General features: G+C 37.0%; 1 protein-coding gene and 1 long non-coding RNA gene across 2 annotated transcripts in view; one reads left to right on the forward strand and one right to left on the reverse strand.

The window, feature by feature from the left end:
* Nucleotides 1-790: 790 nt before the first annotated feature.
* Nucleotides 791-18,413, forward strand: TNFAIP6 (TNF alpha induced protein 6; the record flags this gene model as incomplete). The annotated part of the gene is made up of 6 exons (XM_079709950.1): nt 791-884; nt 5,625-5,762; nt 7,403-7,564; nt 11,923-12,151; nt 14,894-14,934; nt 18,244-18,413. The coding sequence occupies 6 exons, from the start codon at nt 791-793 to the stop codon at nt 18,411-18,413; spliced, it is 834 nt and encodes a 277-aa protein (XP_079566076.1).
* LOC307056976 overlaps nt 7,736-19,503 on the reverse strand; it is a 36,473-nt gene continuing 24,705 nt past the window's right edge. Inside the window, exons 2-3 of the long non-coding RNA XR_013811035.1 lie at nt 8,369-8,414; nt 7,736-7,798 (exon numbers count right to left, since the gene is read on the reverse strand). This is a non-coding gene — a long non-coding RNA (uncharacterized lncRNA). The remainder of the gene's footprint in view (nt 7,799-8,368; nt 8,415-19,503) is intronic.

The raw sequence follows: 19,503 nt of genomic DNA on the forward strand, positions 1-19,503 counted from the left end.
CTTCCTCCCAAAAAATCAAGGATTTGTGGCCTGGAAAAATTTGTATTATAAGATAGCCCCAAAATGCTGGAACGTCCTAAGTCTCTGAAACTGAACTACTTTTCTGGAAGCTGACGTATTTACCTACTGACCACAATAAACCAAGGACTGCAACAGACCCCACCCAGGACAAAAGCAGACAGAGGAGAGGGTAAAGAAATGCTACATCACTGGAGACAGTTTAGAGTTTGCCAGCTGTGCACACTTTTTGGTTCAAACTTTCTGTACAAGCTTGGCAATGTTTAAGGAAAACTAAAGTAACATTACCAGGGTCAAGTTCAAGTGTTTAACCCCAAACCCCATACCACATAATTGACTTACTGCAAATAAGATATTCAGGGTTTCTCTTAAAATTCCTACTGGTGTCTTTCTTTTGTTGTTTTGAAACCACTGCTGTATCTGCACCAAGTTAAACAAACTTCCTAAGAGAAAAGTGTCCATGACAGATAGAATAAATGATCCCCTTTCAAAGTAAGTGAATTTTAAAATGTAGATGATCATTCTATATCCTTAGTTTTGGTTGCCAATGCAAATGAGTCAGAGAATTTGCCTCAGACAGTGAGTTAATTGTATAACTCTACAGAGGAAAATGTCATTGGAGAGTACTTGCTGACCTCACAGCTAAAAAAAAAAAAAAAGAAAAACCATTTAAAGATGTGGAAACCAGATGTTTCAGACACATTTCAGCCTCTGCTCTGGGGATTTATCCTGAGCAGCCCCTAACAGGCTATTCCTTCTCTACAACTGAGATATGATCATCTTAATTTACTTATTTGTCTTGCTGTGGGAAGAGGCTCACGGATGGGGATTCAAGAATGGAATTTTTCATAACTCCATATGGCTTGGTAAGAAACTTCACTCATGAGCTTCTTGTTGGGAAAGTCGCTTCTTTGAATTCATGGAGAAGTGAATCAAAGCTGTAAATTTTTCTCTTCTGTTCAAGGCTGATGTTTTCAAAGAAAATGCTTGGGAAAGATAGCTACTGGAATGCATATATCATTTTTTAAAAAGTGTTTCTGCCTTCTAAAATTTTAAAATAGCTTTTTATAAAGTGAACAGCTCAGTAGAAAATAGAGGTTAATATTTATATTCCATATGAAAATATGCTTTAAAAATTTCAAAGAAGATGTGGTGGTATAGTGCAGAATGTTTCCTTAACAAAATAAAACCACCAGTATATTATTTTGTTTGCATTTCAATGCATTTCTAGTCAGATTTCATAGCAGGTAACCATAAGAGAATTACAACAGGTAAATTGGAATATACAATAATTTTATAATCATTGCTCCATGTACTCTGACCTGTAGTGTATATCATGCTTTTTCCAAACATCTTTTGACAAATTTGACAAAGCCAGCTTGTAATATAGAAAAAAATGAAAAAAGCTTGTATTTCTGGATGCATTCTTACCACTTGATTTCCTTTGTTTGAGCTATCCATTTAAATACTTTTCTACCTCTTTTGTTAGACAAGGAAAGTCTCTTTTGTTGTTTTGTTTTGTTAAATGTAAGGAATGACATAGACCTAACTGTGAATATAAACAACAGACCAAAAAAGGCTAAATAGAGAAAACCCAAAATACCCCATATAGTACTCTAAACAATGCTTTAATTCTCATGATACAAATTAATACTGCTTTATGTTCACTGTTGTGTTTGATAGTGAAAAAAATTTGAATTGCTCAAGAAGAAAACTGACAGATCCTTGTATAAAATAGAGAAATAAAGAGAAAGCAAAATTAACCTAGATCTTGATGTTATGCTTGCTAAGCAGCACATAGTTATAGAATATTTTCCCTTTCAGCATGTTTCTCTCTGGTAATAACTGCAGCCATGCGGATTTCATTAGAAAGCTCGATTGCAATGCACAGCCTTGCAGCCTCTTTTTTCAGTTTGAGCCAGTGAACAGCTTTCATGCTGAACAGTGCAATCCATTTGGCCAAGATGGGGTCTGGAATTTACTAGAGGAATGAGCAAGTCTCTTTATTTTCATTGCACACCATCAAACTTGGGAAATATACACCTATTTGTCAGAAATGACAAAGATGATCATAAAGCTAGTAAGAGTTAAACCCACATGGATAAACTTTGAAATGCTGTCAAATTTGCTAATGATCAAGTAATTTGGAGTTTTTTTTTTGTTTTTTTTTTTAGGTGATGTTGTATATCACCAAAATATAAACCTAGACAATAGGAGTTCTGTCCTAGAGATAGAGAGGAACAAACCCAAATGTTTGTTAATAGCATACTGCACATTTGAGGCCCGGAGTGATTGCACAGTGCTTCATGCTTCAATGTGAGAAAAATTATTGATCAGTCAGCCTAGCATAAATTGTTTACAGTTGGTTAGGCCAATGTAGTATTAGAAAACTATTTAGGGAGGGAAGAGAGTTGAATTAGAAGGCAGGAATCTGCTAGCAACTATCAAGAACAAGGCACTTTAAATTCTTGGTCTCAGTCCCATACTGGTAAAATGAGAAGTCTGAAGTAAGGGACCCCTAAGGTTTATTTTTAACTCTTGTATCCTCTAATTCCTTAGATAGTAATTTTTTAAAAGACACTTAAGGACAAGAGACTTCAACTAGTTTAAATGGATTATGAAAATCAAAAAATGTACAGATAAGCAATTCTTTTTAGCCATTGTATTGAATCCAAAAAAGGAGAAGGGAAAAGCAACATTATCATGAGCTCCTACTAGGATACAGAAGCTATGCTTATGGGTCTTATGGTTTATATATTCCAAAAAATAGCTGTCATTATTCTCATTGGATAGATGAAGAAACTGAAGCTCAGGCAGTGATTTATACAAGGTCACACAACTGGTCCACTGTAAAACCAGAAATAGAAATCAGAGCCAACATAGTATTGTGTCACCACTTACTAAAAGGAAAAGGAAGTTACTGGTTAAATAGATTTTTAATTTCAGTGAATGACAGCTAGAAAAATTAATAAATTATTACTTCCTCTGAAAGGTGAAATTTTTTAGATTAGGACTCCTTGTACAAAGGACCATCTTAGTAGTTTAAAATTCTGAATTGAGAAATACTTTAAAATAAATGTGTGCTTAAAACTGTCAAGTACACATGCCAAGGGTTCTCAACTTGTTCATAAGGCAAAATAATGGGAAGTTTGGGTCTCTTTCAGGAAGTGTGGAATATTAATATTATTTAATAAACTAAAAATTATAGCATAGACATTTCTGCTATTTAAGTTACTATCTTATTACTAGACAAGTTTAAGAGGTGCCAAAAGTTTAAGAAACACTACCAGGAAGAAAACTTAAAATTATTTAAAAATTTTTTTCTGTTAATTAATTTTTTTCCTGCAAACATCTGTTAAAAGAAAAACTGAAGCACACTTAAAATTTTGAGTTTATCTGAGCAAAAATCCATTTGAATTTGGCAGCATCCAATCTAACAGATAGAAAGGAGCTCCGAGGAGTGGTACAAAATGCAAGACTTTCATAGGCAGAAGGGAGCAGGCAGAAGGAAGTTTTACTAGGTGAAAAAGCAGGTTGGTTATGGCAAGGTTACTTTCCTTCAGGGGATGGCAGGGGTCTATCAGGCAGATGACCTAACTGGTGGTGATCAGGAGATTTCTGACTGACTGGTTTAAGATTCCATTTCTGGGTGAGCCGAAACCATACTTAAGTCTTGGTTTGGTGATGTGGGGCTTAGCATAAGGGACTCCATTTGGAGCTTGCTGTCATGTTTTTAGTACATCATATTTTTATTTCTGGAGTAAAATATCACGGAAATCTTAGTTTGAGAAACCTTGGCAGACAAAATAATTCCTACAAAATTTTTTTCAAATAAAGATCTTTTAGAGAACAGATACAGTTTTAACATTTTTAAAAAGTAACAATAATCTCCATCACAATACACTAGTAAGCACTACATGTCTCCTTCTCTGCTAAAAGCCTTAGTACCCCTGTACTTCAAAATATATGTACCTGCATTGCCCACTAGTGCTTGAGTTGCTTGAGAATAGGGCTTGATCCCCAGCACCTATCAAAGTACCTCATGGTATATTCTTTTTTTTTTTTTTTTTAAAGAAGATGTTGTGGGTAGGAGTTTATTAATTTATTTATTTATTTTTGCTGTGTTGTGCCTTCGTTTCTGTGCGAGGGCTTTCTCTAGTTGTGGCAAGCGGGGGCCACTCTTCATCGCGGTGCGCGGGCCTCTCACTATCGCGGCCTCTCTTGTTGCGGAGCACAGGCTCCAGACACGCAGGCTCAGTAGTTGTGGCTCATGGGCCCAGCTGCTCCGCGGCATGTGGGATCCTCCCAGACCACGGCTCAAACCCGTGTCCCCTGCATTAGCAGGCAGATTCTCAACCACTGCGCCACCAGGGAAGCCCATGGTATATTCTTAAAACAGCCAAATTGGAAACGAGTAAAAGTTTAGTTAATGAGGCTTTACCCTATGAAGGACACTTGGGAAGTAGGTGACTCTCAAAGGGGAAAATGACTTTGATGTTCCTTGTGTTCTCTGACCTATAAGTATCAGATGCACTAAGGTACTGTGTATTAATGACAGGCTTTTTCCATATAAGGTATAAGAGCAGTATTCCTTGGGAGTCCAGAAAAATGCCAAGCAGCATCTCCTATTGAATTGTGGCATTGTCAACTTCAGCTTGGGGAAGAGAGTAAAGAACAGTATTTCTAATACTGCTGGATTCATATCTTGCTGCATGCCAAGAAACATACGTTCTCGTTGGAAATGGTCTTGATGGTGGCTGATTGCACAGGTCAGGGGACAAAGACTTAACAATAATCTGACAGTCAACATAGGACTATTAGAGCTATGTTATGATTATTGTCTTGGGAATCTTTTCACATTGTTTCTATGGCAAAATGCACTCCAAACTTAAAACAATCATTTTAAACAGTGATCTATTGGGAGACAGCTCATGTATGACTTAACACTATCTGAAATACGTTGGGAACAAATGTGAACTGAAAAAGACAAACCAGATAAAGAACTTAGGAACTGGTAGTTAGGTGTGTCCCACTTTTTCTCTGCTGTATTTAAATCTATTTTTCTTTTCTTCAATGTAATATTTGCTTGCTTTGGATTCCTTTAAACTTTTCCTCAGTTTTTGATTTGTTTACTAAATTCTCAATTATATTGCATTAGTCATTTCCCTCAAATGGATATTTTGGCTTACTTTTCTCCTTCATTGTAAGCCAATTTTCATTGGTTTCTTTTGCCTTCAACTCCTTTTCTTTTCCTATTGCTTACCTTTCCAAGTTTTTAAAACAAAGCCCCCCCCCAAAAAAAGTCAAAACTCTATCACCTTTGGATAATGCAGAAATACAATGTTGTGTTAAAACTTTCTTTCAGGTTATCAGTTCAAAAAATAATTTAGCCTCAAGTTTCTATCTATGTCCCCCCAAATTCCCCTCATTCATATTTTTTTTCCAAAGCTTTCTAACAATGAAAACTTAGCCACTCAAGGCAGCTGACCCAGGGAACCCTTTGGCAGGAACAATAGCTGATGTAATCTTCCAGCTGAGGCCACAAAATTTCCCTTGTTCCACAAGAATGGATAATAGTGCATTGACGACATTTTGTGAATTCACAGAACAAGCAGCAGGCGTGTACCACAGAGAAGCGCGGTCTGGCAAGTACAAGCTCACCTACGCAGAAGCGAAGGCGGTGTGTGAATATGAAGGTGGCCGTCTTGCCACCTACAAGCAGTTAGAGGCAGCCAGAAAAATTGGTAACAGCTTTGACAATAATCTTCTTCTTTTTCACCCTTGGAAAAAAATTTTTCCACCTTTCCTGCAACCCCTTATTAAGACTTTTCTCTCCACCCCTGCTAATAGTTCCTCCAGCTCCTCCCATCTTCTCTGCGTAGAGCTGGTAGACAATTCCTACTACTAGTAACTTAGTTGGGGTCACACCCCATTGGGAGCTCATAAATAAACATCAAAAGAAAATGAAGACATCATTATCTCGATATCATTTAAACCCCTCATTAATTTTAATGCCATGGCTATTCATTTTTAATATCATTCTATCTCTGCTTGACGTCTGTGTGTCATTTTCCTCAGCTGTTAAATGATGCTACTATGTTGTGTCTTACAAAGAAATTTACTTGGTAGAAGAAATAGTGAACTTAGTGGATTTTTTTTCCAATTATTTTCAATTTTTTCCTTTTCTTTTTTTTACATTAAGTGGGAGAATGCATTTGTACTTTAGGATCAAAAGCCATGAGAAAAGGAGGATAGGCAAGTTGTAAGGTGGCAGATGAAAGAAACTGGGAAGATGATGTCAGGACACCTGGTGAAAACCCAGTAATTAACAAATGCTGTTTGCTTCTTTATATTAAAAAAACCGGGTTGCTACTGTCTCTTCTGGACTTTCAGGAGAATCCAAAAGGCCACCCTAATTCAGAATTTTCTTCTCCACTGAAGATATCCCTTTGCTGATAGGAACATACCTGGCAAAGCTCATACTATTATTATACATTACCCAAGACAAAAATAAAGGTGTTCTCGAAAATGCCCCAAAGTCTCCCCAGATGACTGCTCAGTCTATACCCTTAGGGCTGTGTGTGACGCAGTAAATGGAATGAGGTATACAAAGGCCAGAGACATTACTAGCCATGGGGGACTTGTAGTCAAATCGTTCTTGGGTGGCATTGGCAAATATTAAAACAGCCTCCAAAGTTGAGTAAGGAAAACAAGGCTGAGGCTTTGTTTGAAATGTATGAGTACTTTTATCCCTATTCAAATTTTTTAAATATTAGTGATATCCTGATTGATCCTGAAGGAGAAATTATCATCTGAAAAAAATTTTTTCAGTATTGATGGTAATTCCAGAAATTAACTCATGGCACTAGCTCGGTCATTTGTGAAAAGAAGCCAGCTCTGAAATTGGATTGTTTTCATATCCATGGTATTATTATTTCCTAATCCATCTGCTTTTTTTTGTTTTCCAAGTAAGATGTCATTTTCTAGTAAAAGTCAGATGTTACAAGAACTTTTTTTTTTTTTTTTTGCGGTACACGGGCCTCTCACTGTTGTGGCCTCTCCTGTTGCGGAGCAGGCTCAGCAGCCATGGCTCACGGGCCCAGCCGCTCCGCGGCATGTGGGATCTTCCCAGACCAGGGCACGAACCCGCGTCCCCTGCAACGGCAGGCGGACTCTCAACCACTGTGCCACCAGGGAAGCCCACAAGAACTTTTATATATGTTCAAACTTTATTTTTTAAGAAAACAGTTCTTCCCCTTTTATATGAAGTGGATTTGGTCAGTTAAGACACTGTCCCTGTTGCAAGGGGCCATCTTGGTTGAGATGACATTCGCTCAGCTGAGGGAATAACCAGTTAAGCCATTACCCTTCCATTCTCTTGCAGGATTTCACATCTGTGCTGCTGGGTGGATGGCCAAGGGCAGAGTTGGATACCCCATTGTGAAGCCAGGGCCCAACTGTGGATTTGGAAAAACTGGTATTATTGATTACGGAGTCCGTCTGAACAGAAGTGAAAGATGGGATGCTTATTGCTACAACCCACATGGTTTGTCAAAAACAATAATTTTATACTATATAAAAACAGGTACAGGGGGCTTCCCTGGTGGCGCAGCGGTTGAGAGTCCGCCTGCCGATGCAGGGGACACAGGTTCGTGCCCCGGACCAGGAAGATCCCACATGCCACAGAGCTGCTGGGCCTGTGAGCCATGGCCGCTGAGCCTGCGCATCCGGAGCCTATGCTCTGCAATGGGAGAGGCCACAACAGTGAGAGACCCGCGTACTGCAAAAAACAAAAACAAACAAACAAAAAAATAGGTACAGGTTGTTAAGAGGTTAGTAAAAGAAATGACTTCTTCTTCCAGAGAGAGAGCAATTTAGTAACGATAATTATTAATAACAACTACCATTCATAGAATGATTATGCTGTGCCACACACTGACTTATGTCTCTTCATCCACACTGTCACTTTATTGTTATACCCTTTTTAGAATTCAGGAAACTAAAGTTCAAGAGCTTAAGTAACTTTCAGACAGCCAGTAATTAGCAGGCAGGTGAGATCACGACTTAATTCTTTTCTGTGCCAGGGAACTTCCTGATTACAAAGGACAAAAAAAAAAAAAAGATTATAAACTTGTCACCGTTAATTAGCTAAAACTATGAAGTAGTACTACCAAATGTTAACTGTTCAAAATTATCCCTTTAATAGAATGAGAAAAAGGAGACAATAAACAAAGTTTTTCCCTAATTTCTTCTTGGGCATAAATTCTTAAACTTCCAAACTAAGCAACCCTCACTCTGTGGTTTGTTTTAACAAATATATACTGGATATGCTAGTTATTATTGTAAGTACCTGTTTATTCATATTCTTTTTCCATGGTTGATTGCAGCTAGGAAAACTTTAAAGAGAAAATTAACACATTATAATTATTATAAACAGTAATTCTTGGTCAATGCTGTTGGAGAAAAAAGTAGACTGTTGTTCTGGGATGTATTTCCCCCAGGATAATATTGCAAAGTGTTACAACATGTTACAAAGTATTTCCCACATATATGATCATAAACATCCTCAGGTGGTATCCCATTTGGATCTACCTTAGAGAATGTCCATGACAAAGTAGGAGATTACAGTGAAGTTCTAGCATATTATTATAGAATTTATTATTTAATAATATTAACCATTGGAGAACAGTTTCTCACATTTGCAACCAACCTATACCTCACAATAATGTATACTCCAAGTAGTAAAGAATTTTTCCTAGAGCTGTTACCTATTCCCACTTGAGACAAAATATGAATAAATGGGGGGGTGGGATGAATTGGGAGATTGGGATTGACATATATATACTAATATGCATAAAATAGATAACTAAGAAGAACCTGCTGTATAAAGAAAATAAATAAAATTCAAAAAATATGAATAACATGTGCATTCATATAGACTATAACTTTCAAATCACTTTGACATACTTTAAGCCTACAGTATACTATATTTAGTCCTATATTTAGTCATTGTTAATAATTCATATATCTTCTTTTCTTCTCTTTCTCTCTTCCTCTCTTCCTTTTTCTTAAATATATTTATACAGGCAACTCTCTTTTTATTCTTAAGAGTAACTTCTATTTCCAAATATATTATCTGATTCTTTTGATTGATAAACTTCAGGATCTCTGAGCATCTACTCAATCATTTCCAAAGGTCAAAGTCTAAGGAAGATGTAGAAGTATAAATGGAAAGATTCTTACAGTATTTCATTGCCCTTTTATAAGAATGCCACCTTAACTTACACATTTTTATAAGCTGCTTTTGTTTCTCATAGAGGCTGAATGCTTTTTACTCTGGGAATGTGTGTACAGAATCCTGGGAGACTTGTGCTTACTCAAGTCTCAGCTTACTTTTGGATTCAGTGATATACTGATTATTTAGGATGTGGTCAACCTGAAGGGGACTGGGGGCCCCCTGAACTAGCACTGGGAGAACAGTTCATTGAAAAATAATTGGAATGAAAAAAATCATAATGGTATCAGAAAAATAAAGCAATGATTATTAATTAATCAATACCACCAAGTTAGAGTTGATTGAAGCAAGGAAGAATAGGGTCATTCAGAAGTGTTCAGAAGTCAACTTGCTCATTCAAGTTCCGAATGTGTGGCATGATGCCGACTGCCTCCTGCATGAATACTTCTTAACCAATTAGCTGTCAGTCCTCAGGGACCCAGCCTGCTTTATAAATCTGTCATTTTCTAAATAAGCAAGAGATGAGGCAATAATTATATGTAACATGAAGTATAGAGTTGAACAGATACAGCTAAATATAAAAAAAGTTAGTTCAATATTTGAATATTTTTCCTAATCTAATGATATATACATCAAAGGTAAGATGTTATGGGACAGAGAAAATCACTCCCAAAGAGGGCACTGTATATGCTTATGTGCACATATAAACTATGTATTATATAATATTTAATAATACAATAAGAATAGCTTACACTTTGCATAATACTCTTAAGCTATCCTTTATATTTTATTCTCAGAATAGTCCTGTGAGGGAGGTAACAGGGGAGGCATGACTATATTTATTTTACCAATGAAGAAACTGAGGTATAGACTGGACGCAGAGCTCAGACTAGATCCCTGACCCTCTTTTGTCACTTCCTTACCTTTCTAAGAGCCTGTTCTGCCCTGGGGTGATAAGCTTCCTTTACTTCTATGGTGTTAAGGATTCTAACACAATTTTTTATTGTAATAGTTATTATAAAGGAGAATATTCTTGTAAAAAAACTTCTAATTGGGGAATTCTCTGGCGGTCCAGTGGTTAGGACTCGGCACTTTCACTGCCAAGGGCACAGGTTGGATCCCTGGTCAGGGAACTAAGATCCTGCGAGCTGCGTGGCACAGCCAAAAAAAAAAAAACCCTCTAATTGATATAATAAAAAATACTTTTGAATGCTATCCAGAGTCACCACTACGATCACCACCACTCAGATTATTTTTGAGTTTCCAGTTTGTATCTTTTTTTCAAGACACTAGACATTTAGGTGATATGGAATTAAAATTAACTGGGGCCCTTCCACAGCTTTCTCTCTAGGAATACTGTAAAATCACTGTTCTGGTAGAGATTGTTTGTTCTTATAACAGGTTATGGGACAGGACAGAAATCTATGAAATGGTAAAAGACTTGAAAAAACCAACATGGATATCTCCACCAAATCCTCAAATAGTATTAGGATTAAGGTGCTAATTTAAACCAGTAAAAGGAGTACAGGGTGATTATAAATTATTCCCTTTAACTGGATTAGAGTGACCTTCAAATTCCCTAAGTGACCTTCATATTCTATACTGATTTTCCAAACAGAATTTACTGGACTCATTATTCTAAGTGTCTGAGTCCCTGAAGACACAGTGGTGACACCACAGAACAAAATCCCTGTCATCTTGATTGGGCTGTTGGTAATATGGGCATATGTATTTGTCAAAACACATTTAAGTGTACACATAAGACATGCATCCTATGCTTAAAATGTAAACAGAGCAAAAGTGTCAACAGGAGCAAAATTATTATTCTTTCTTGCTGTTTTACTTTTTAAAAAACTCACAAGTGGGGACTTCCCTGGTGGCACAGTGGTTAAGAATCTCCCTGCCAATGCAGGGGACACAGGTTCGAGCCCTGGTCCTCGAAGATCCCACATGCCACGAAGCAATTAAGCCCACGCGCCACAACTACTGAGCCTGTGCTCTGGAGCCCACCTGCCATAACTACTGAAGCCCACGTGCCTAGAGCCCGTGCTCCGCAACAAGAGAAGCCACCCCAAGGAGAAGCCCACGCACCGAAACAAAGAGTAGCCCCCACTCGCTGCAACTAAAGAAAGCCCGCGCGCAGCAACGAAGACCCAACGCAGCCAAAAATGAATTAATTTTTAAAAAGTTAGAACAAAAAAAATTAACAAGTGGTCTATGTTCATTTTAGAGAATTTAGCAACTATTAATGAAAAAACATTTATTCTTTAGCTACAGTTACACACAATATACTATGGATGCTATATATTAAATCATTTTATTTTTATTTCATAAGAAGTACTAAATAGATGGACACTAAGAAATGAATATCATGGGGCTTCCCTGGTGGCACAGTGGTTGAGAGTCCTCCTGCCGATGCAGGGGACACGGGTTCGTGCCCCAGTCCCGGAGGATCCCACATGCCGCGGAGCAGCTAGGCCCGTGAGCCATGGCCGCTGAGCCTGCGCGTCCGGAGCCTGTGCTCCGCAACGGGAGAGGCCACAATAGTGAGAGGTCCGCATACCGCAAAAAAAAAAAAAAAAAAAGAAAGAAAAGAAATGAATATCTTTTTTAAAGTAGGAATCATTTTTTAAAAATGCTTTCTTATCATTTTTTTTTTCTCTTTTCAGCAAAGGAGTGTGGTGGTGTCTTCACAGATCCAAAGCAAATTTTTAAAACTCCAGGCTTCCCAAATGAGTATGATGATAACCAAATCTGCTACTGGCATATTAGACTCAAGTATGGTCAGCGTATTCACCTGAGTTTTTTGGACTTTGACCTTGAAGATGACCCAGCTTGCTTGGCTGACTATGTTGAAATATATGACAGTTATGATGATGTCCATGGCTTTGTGGGAAGGTATGTATTGTTTCTCCATACAGGAAGCTAAAGAACATCCAATATTTTGAATGATGTTTCTTTTATTTCTCTCCAACTGTCCCTACAACACTGATTTTCCAGTTTATCTATTCTCCTGCAACAGAGTATCCTTTTTTAAAAAATTAATTTATTCATCTATTTCTTTTTGGCTGAGTTGGGTCTTCGTTGCTGCATGTGGGCTTTCTCTAGTTGTGGCAAGCTGGGCTACTCTTTGTTGTGGTGCGCGGGCTTCTTATTGGGGTGGCTTCTCTTTGTTGCAGACCACAGGCTCTAGGCATGTGGGCTTCAGTAGTTGTGGCTCACGGGCTCTAGAGCGCAGGCTCAGTAGTTGTGGCGCATGGGCTTAGCTGTTCCGCGGCATGTGGGATCTTCCTGGACCAGGGCTCGAACCCGTGTCCCCTGCATTGGCAGGTGAATTCTTAATCACTGCGCCACCAGGGAAGCCCAAGAGTATCCTTTTTTTTTTTTAATTTTATTTATTTATTTATGGCTGTGTTGGGTCTTCGTTTCTGCGCGAGGGCTCTCTCCAGTTGCGGCAAGCGGGGGCCACTCCTCATCGCGGTGCGCGGGCCTCTCACCATCGCGGCCTCTCCCGTTGCGGAGCACAGGCTCCAGACGCGCAGGCTCAGCAATTGTGGCTCACGGGGCCAGCCGCTCCGCGGCATGTGGGATCCTCCCAGACCAGGGCTCGAACCCATGTCCCCTGCACTGGCAGGCAGACTCCCAACCACTGCACCACCAGGGAAGCCCAGAGTATCCTTTTTTAACCACAAATTTTTTTTGCTCCGTTACTCATAACAAGCCATAGTCAGCTGCTATGTCTACTTATTAAAATAGTTATAGCTGCTTTTTGATTTGTTAAGTTGTAACAATTAGTTACATATTCTATTTATAAACCCCTCAAGATTTGACTAACAGGAGAAAGAAGATATATGAGTTGGGAAATTTTGGGGGGGGGTTTAAATGTTCTGATTTCTGTCAACCTCCTAAAAATAATTATAAATTAAATAATTGTTGCCTTTCTTCTGTGTACAAAGCAGTGTACTAAGCATTATGGATATAAGGCAAATAAGTAAACTATAGCCCCTTCTCTCATATAGTTTAGCTAAATATACAATGGATATCTTTTTTTTTTAGTTCTTTTTTTTTTTTTTTTTTTTAGTTTCTGCTTTATAACAAAGTGAATCAGTCATACATATACATCTGTTCCCACATCCTTTCTGGATATCTTTTTAAAAATAACTTTCTTTGCCATAAAAAACAAGTATTTCTTTCCTCAGTATTTTTCCCTGGGTTTTTTTAACATGCTGGGACACATTTTTTTTGTGTTCCCATCCATATCTTTAACATAGTTTAAATTTTACAATACAAAAATTTGCAATATTTTACAAAATATTGTAAATTAAAGAGTGTACAGTTAAGGTGTTTTATGTATTCAGGTCCCCACTTAATAATGTATATTTTAGACTATCCATTATCAATAGATTATCAGTTATCAATTCTCTATTATCCATAATAGTAATTTAATGAAAGAAAATAGTAGTGGGGATAATTAAAAATGACAGACAATATCTTTTTTTTTGACAATATCTTTTTATTGACTTTGAAATCTGTAACTTAAATACAAAGAAAAACAAAGGCATTTGTTGCATAAATGAACAGCAATTTTTGGATGGAAAGTGGTTTTTGTTTTGTTTTGTTCTTTAGCTGAGACTACTACTATAGAAAAAATATATAGTTTTTTAAAATAGTTTGAAGAAGACTAGAAGTAGGGTTGGAGGAATTAAGAACAAAGTCTTTTTCGAAAGAATGGACCTCCTACCTTGGGAATTAAGGTAACATTTTTATTCTAAACCTAGTTTCAGAAATCAATTACATCTCTAGACAAAATCACAAATGGGGCTTCCCTGGTGGCGCAGTGGTTGAGAGTCCGCCTGCTGATGCAGGGGACACGGGTTCGTGCCCCGGTCCGGGAGGATCCCACAGGCCGCGGAGTGGCTGGGCCCGTGAGCCATGGCCGCTGAGCCTGCGCGTCCGGAGCCTGTGCTCCGCAACGGGAGAGGCCACAACGGTGAGAGGCCCGCGCACCGCAAAAAAAAAAAAAATCATAAATGATTTTTTAATCTACAGGCTAATTTGTTATTTATTGGATTATATTGTGTGATTTACCTTTAGAATAGACTTTCTCCTTCTCAGGAATAAATTACATTGTTTTAGAAACTGATAAAAACCCTTACTTTTTATATTATCATGTGCAAGGGAATTCCTTTCAAGCCATGATTCAGATAAAAATCACACCTTCTTATGTCTATAAGGTCCAACGTAATTCTTTCCCTTTTAAATCAGTCATACACCCATTCTTCTCTAACTGTGAAGAAAACTTTATGAGATTTATCAGAAACAAATTTTTTAAATTTCCAAATAGATTCAAATTGTCTATCACACAAAAAGCTTTGTAGACACACAGTAATGCCACAAATTCTTTCTTAAGAATCTCATTAATACTGTGAGAAGGATATTTCAAACAATGTTTTAACCTCTCTTCTCTCTTACAAATTCAAGTAAAAATAAATAAATATAACAATAAAATGTTGTAAAATAATAGAAAAATGAGCCATTACTTAGGGGAAATAAAGTACGTCAATTATCAGTAAGAGCCACTTGCAATAGCTATATAATAATCATTCATGTGACCTCTCTTTTTAAAAAATTCTCTTTCAGATACTGTGGAGATGAGCTTCCAGAAGACATCATTAGTACAGGTAATGCCTCTAAATTGAAGAACAAAACTATGATTTGCTTTCTCAGTATCAGTGAAAATGAAGGACCCAGTAGTTATTACTATATACTTTATAAAGTTGAGAGAGCTGAAGACAGATATAGCTTGCTAGCTTGTGAAAGGCAAAGAAGTGCTTATTTATACTTAAAGACTTTTACCAACTCCTTGCACTAAAAATGTGTACTCTGGTTATTTGCAGGAAATGCAGTCTGAGATAGTCTTGAATCTGCAAATCCATAAATACTGCTGTAGCTTATAATTCCCATAAAATGTGGTAATAAAAGGTCCAAACTTTTCATTGATAAAGGATTGAAGTAATTTGTAAAGTTGTTAAAAATACCTTCTATCACTGAAAAAATTTTTACATCATACGTATTGCATTTTCACATTAGTACAGCAATCCCCAGAGAGTCTTGTGAAGAACACAGTTCTGTTAGATGTTTTTAATAGATATTACATGAGAAAAGGGCTCTAAGGTCAAGTAAATTTGGGAAATATTGGATTAAACAATGTGAAACAGGTTTCTTTATTAGAAGATGTCAGAGAATTTTTACTATGCTAATTATGCATAGTAAATCTAAAAAGGCTAGCTATAGTAGGCAATGTTTTCCAAATCTTTTTCCTCTTGCTAATTATTTTGTGTGACTTTGTTCCTTGAAATGTACCCCAAGATATGTCCCTGTAGCAGCATACATTTATCTCAATAAGCAATACCATTGTTATTGCCTCAAACTGCTACTTTCTATGAACTTTTACTTTCTTAGATGTCTTCATTTCATTTTTATTTTCATCACCAGCACCAGTAATTGGCATTCTTTTTTTGTTTTTAATTTTTTGAATTAATTAATTTATTTATTTTTGGCTGCGTTGGGTCTTCGTTGCTGCACGTGGGCTATCTCTAGTTGCCGCGAGCTGGGCTACTCTTTGTTGTGGTGTGGGGGCTTCTCATTGCAGTGGCTTCTCTTGTTGCAGAGCACGGGCTCTAGGCACGCTGGCTTCAGTAGTTGTGGCACATGGGCTCAGTAGTTGTGGCTCGCGGGCTCTAGAGCACAAGCTCAGTAGCTGTGGCGCATGGGCTTAGCTGCTCCGCGACATGTGGGATCTTCCCGGACCAAGGCCTGAACCTATGTCCCCTGCATGGCAGGCAGATTCTTAACCACTGCACCACCAGGGAAGTCCCTGGCATTCTGACTTGCTCTATTTTTCCTCCACATCATAAAATATTATCACAATACTTCTCCAACTAAAAACAACAAACCTACATTGAGTTGCAATTTCTAAGCAGTCCTTAAGCTGAGATACTACTAGCTAAAATTAGTCCCACACCCTAGCTTTGCAGTGCACGCAATTCTCATTTATGAATCATTACAAGAGATGGAAATTCTTGTTCAGTCTTGGAATGCTTAAAATTTATGAATTCATTACTCTGTTACAGCCTCCCTAGGAAGAGTAATCTGTTAAACTTTTTATTTATCTTTTATTCTTTACTTGAGAACATATTTTATGTTAACAGAAAACTAAAAGAAGACATTTTATGAGATGTAGGAGGTAGTTGGGGGGTGAGAATCCTATTTTTAAAATAAAAACAAAATGAAACAGAGGAAGAGTCAAAAAGAAGCTTGAAACTTAATATTTTTCTTGTTTTGTTCAAAACAGACAAAACTTACTCCAAATGTAACACCAAATCAGTGTTTTTCTTGAACAACTGCAAGGAACTAAAAAAAGAAAAACCCACACAATTTATTATTCAAAGAGAAACAAATCAACAGAAAAGAGCATAGTTAAATAAAAAGCCAAAGATTTAGCAAAACAGCAGGAAGAATACATTGATACAAAGTAATAGAAAAAGAAGATATAAAATATGTTTAAAGTATTATCGTATCAGTCAAGCGTAATGCTGTTAACATTTTGATTTAGTTTTCTTCTTAAATATATACTTACTCACCCCTGGATATTTATATTAAAAAACAAAAACAGAAAATAAATAAACTAAAAATTACCCATTACTGTACCACTTTAAAAAAAGGTATATAAAGAAAGAATCTCTTCTCATCTCTCCCCACCCAAGAAAGGCATTGTATAACTATGTGGTGACCGTCCTTCCAGATGTCTTCCTGTATTATACAAACATTATATATCAATACATGGAGACCATGGAGCTATTTTCAAGTCAGGGTATAATATTTAGATCATTCTAATTCTTTTTAATGACTACCTTATAGGTACCATAATTTGTCATATACCAATATTTAACATCCTGAAGGTGGTTGTTTTTGATTTTTTTTCTTTTGCTATTGAACATTTCACTAGCCATTTTTAAACCTCTATTTTGTAGTGCTATTTTATTTTTAAAAAGTAAATTTCTAGAAGTGAAATTTTGGGATCATAGGTGATGTGCACTTAGATGTGGATAGATGTCACCAAATTAGCACTAGCCCTACAGTGCCAATTTGTATTTTAACCAGTTGAGTAATCTGAAAAAAAAAATTTTTTTTTTTTAAATTTAAACAACTCTTTCAAGTTTGAGAAAAGTACAGTGAACCGCAGGATGAACTCTGAACTCAAACCTGGTTCTGCCATTTATAACCCTGTGGCCTTGGGCAAGCTACTCACGTTTTCTGTGCCTCAATTTCATCTATAAAAATGACTATTTTAATAGTATCCACCTCATAGTGTTGCTTTGGAAAATAAGATGAAAGGCACTTAAAGCTGTGCCTTTCATCTTATATATATGGGGTTTTTGTAATGAATTCTGGATTTGTGATCTGGATTAAGAAGGTCTTTCCCTCCTGAAAAAGAAAAATATTCCTATATTTATTTTATACAATAACATTTTTCCTTTTTGTTTTTGGTACATTTTGGTCTTTAATGCAGGTAAAATGTAGTTAGGTGCTTTGTGTAAAAGGATCTAGCTTTGTGGGCTTTTTTTTTTTTTAAGAAATGCAAGGCTTGTTGCCATCATTTAGTAAATAATCCATGCATATCTTAATGGTTTGAACTGCCTGCCATTCTCCTGTAATTCTATGGATGTACCTTCTACAAAGAATACCTTTGAAAACAGAATAGACAAAATTTCCTCTAGGACAGATTGGAGAGCCACAGGAAAAAATATGACAGTCCTGGTCCCAGTTGGCAGTGAAACTACAGACTCTACAGCTTGAGAATCTAGTTCTGAATTCTGGGAGTCTTGTTCATGAATTTTTATATTCTCCTATGAGAATGAGTCTTTGAATTGTCAGCCAAATTGAAGGAGAGTAACATCTTGGTTCTTTTGCATCCTCCTCCTCCCCAGGAAATGTCATGACCCTGAAGTTTCTAAGTGATGCTTCAGTGACAGCAGGAGGTTTCCAAATCAAATATGTTGCAGTGGATCCTCTATCCAAATCCAGTCAAGGAAAGAATACAAGTACTACTTCTCCTGGAAATAAAAACTTTTTAGCTGGAAGATTTAGCCATTTATAAAGCAAAGAAAGACATTCCGCATTTATGTTTCTATCTTTTGGAGCCCCTTTGATCTCACTTTTATATTATTATTAACATTTATTTATTATTTTTCTAAATGTGAAAGCAATACCTGATAATTTGGGGAAAATTGGAAAATACAGAAAACTTTAAATGAGAGAATAAAATCTCCCATAATCCCATTGCATAAAAATAACAAGCACTAACATTCATATATTTTTCTTTTAGTCATTTTTTGATGTGTGGTATATGTATATATGTATCTATATGTATTTGTATTTCAAATTTTGGAATGCTGCTTATGTACAATTTGATATCTTGGATTTTTTACCATTGAACTTTACGGTGTACACGTTTTCCCCTATCATTGAGTATTCTGCAAAAACATGATTTCATTTACAGTATTCTGTAAACTGTCCATGCTATGATTGTTCCATACTTTATGTAAGCCTGTCTTTATTGTGGGAATTATAGGTAGTTTTCATAAATATTGCTTCAATAAACATCCTTGGACATATATGTATTTGTATAGCTCTCTAATTATTTGGGATAGGGTCCTAGAGGTAGAATTACTGAGTCAGAGATTAATTAAAATAAAAAAATGTTTTTGAGGGAGATAAGCTGGACTTTACGGCACTAATGGGGTGGGGTGGGCTGGATGGCTGGTGGGCTGCACTACTCACTCAGCCTACAAAGACATCCTCTAGGGGAGTGAGAAAGTGAATGGACTAGGAAAATAGCAGGTCATTAACCAGCAGCATTAAGGGTCCATTTGACCTTTGTGGTATGGACTTTAACAGGAGATTGGTCAGCGAGTCTCTTTTCCTCTGGCCATGTTCAGCTACAGGGGGCAAAGACAGATTAGTGAGAGAGCAGGAGTCAGCAGGGTCAGTTTTGCCAAGTGAGTATAAGACAGGGGCAAGGCAGTAGAGGATATGGGTAAGAAGGGACTGCAATGATAACCCAAGGAATTTAGTGCGATAAGGGGTGAAGAGAGGACAGTAAGGAAATGAGAGACAGTAGAAAAGCGGTGGGCTCAAAGAATTGTCAAATCAGAGTATGAAAGGGGACGCACTGGAGAGATAGTAGG

The sequence above is a fragment of the Hyperoodon ampullatus genome (assembly GCF_949752795.1).
Source record: "Hyperoodon ampullatus genome assembly, chromosome: 8".
NCBI lineage: Eukaryota > Metazoa > Chordata > Mammalia > Artiodactyla > Ziphiidae > Hyperoodon > Hyperoodon ampullatus.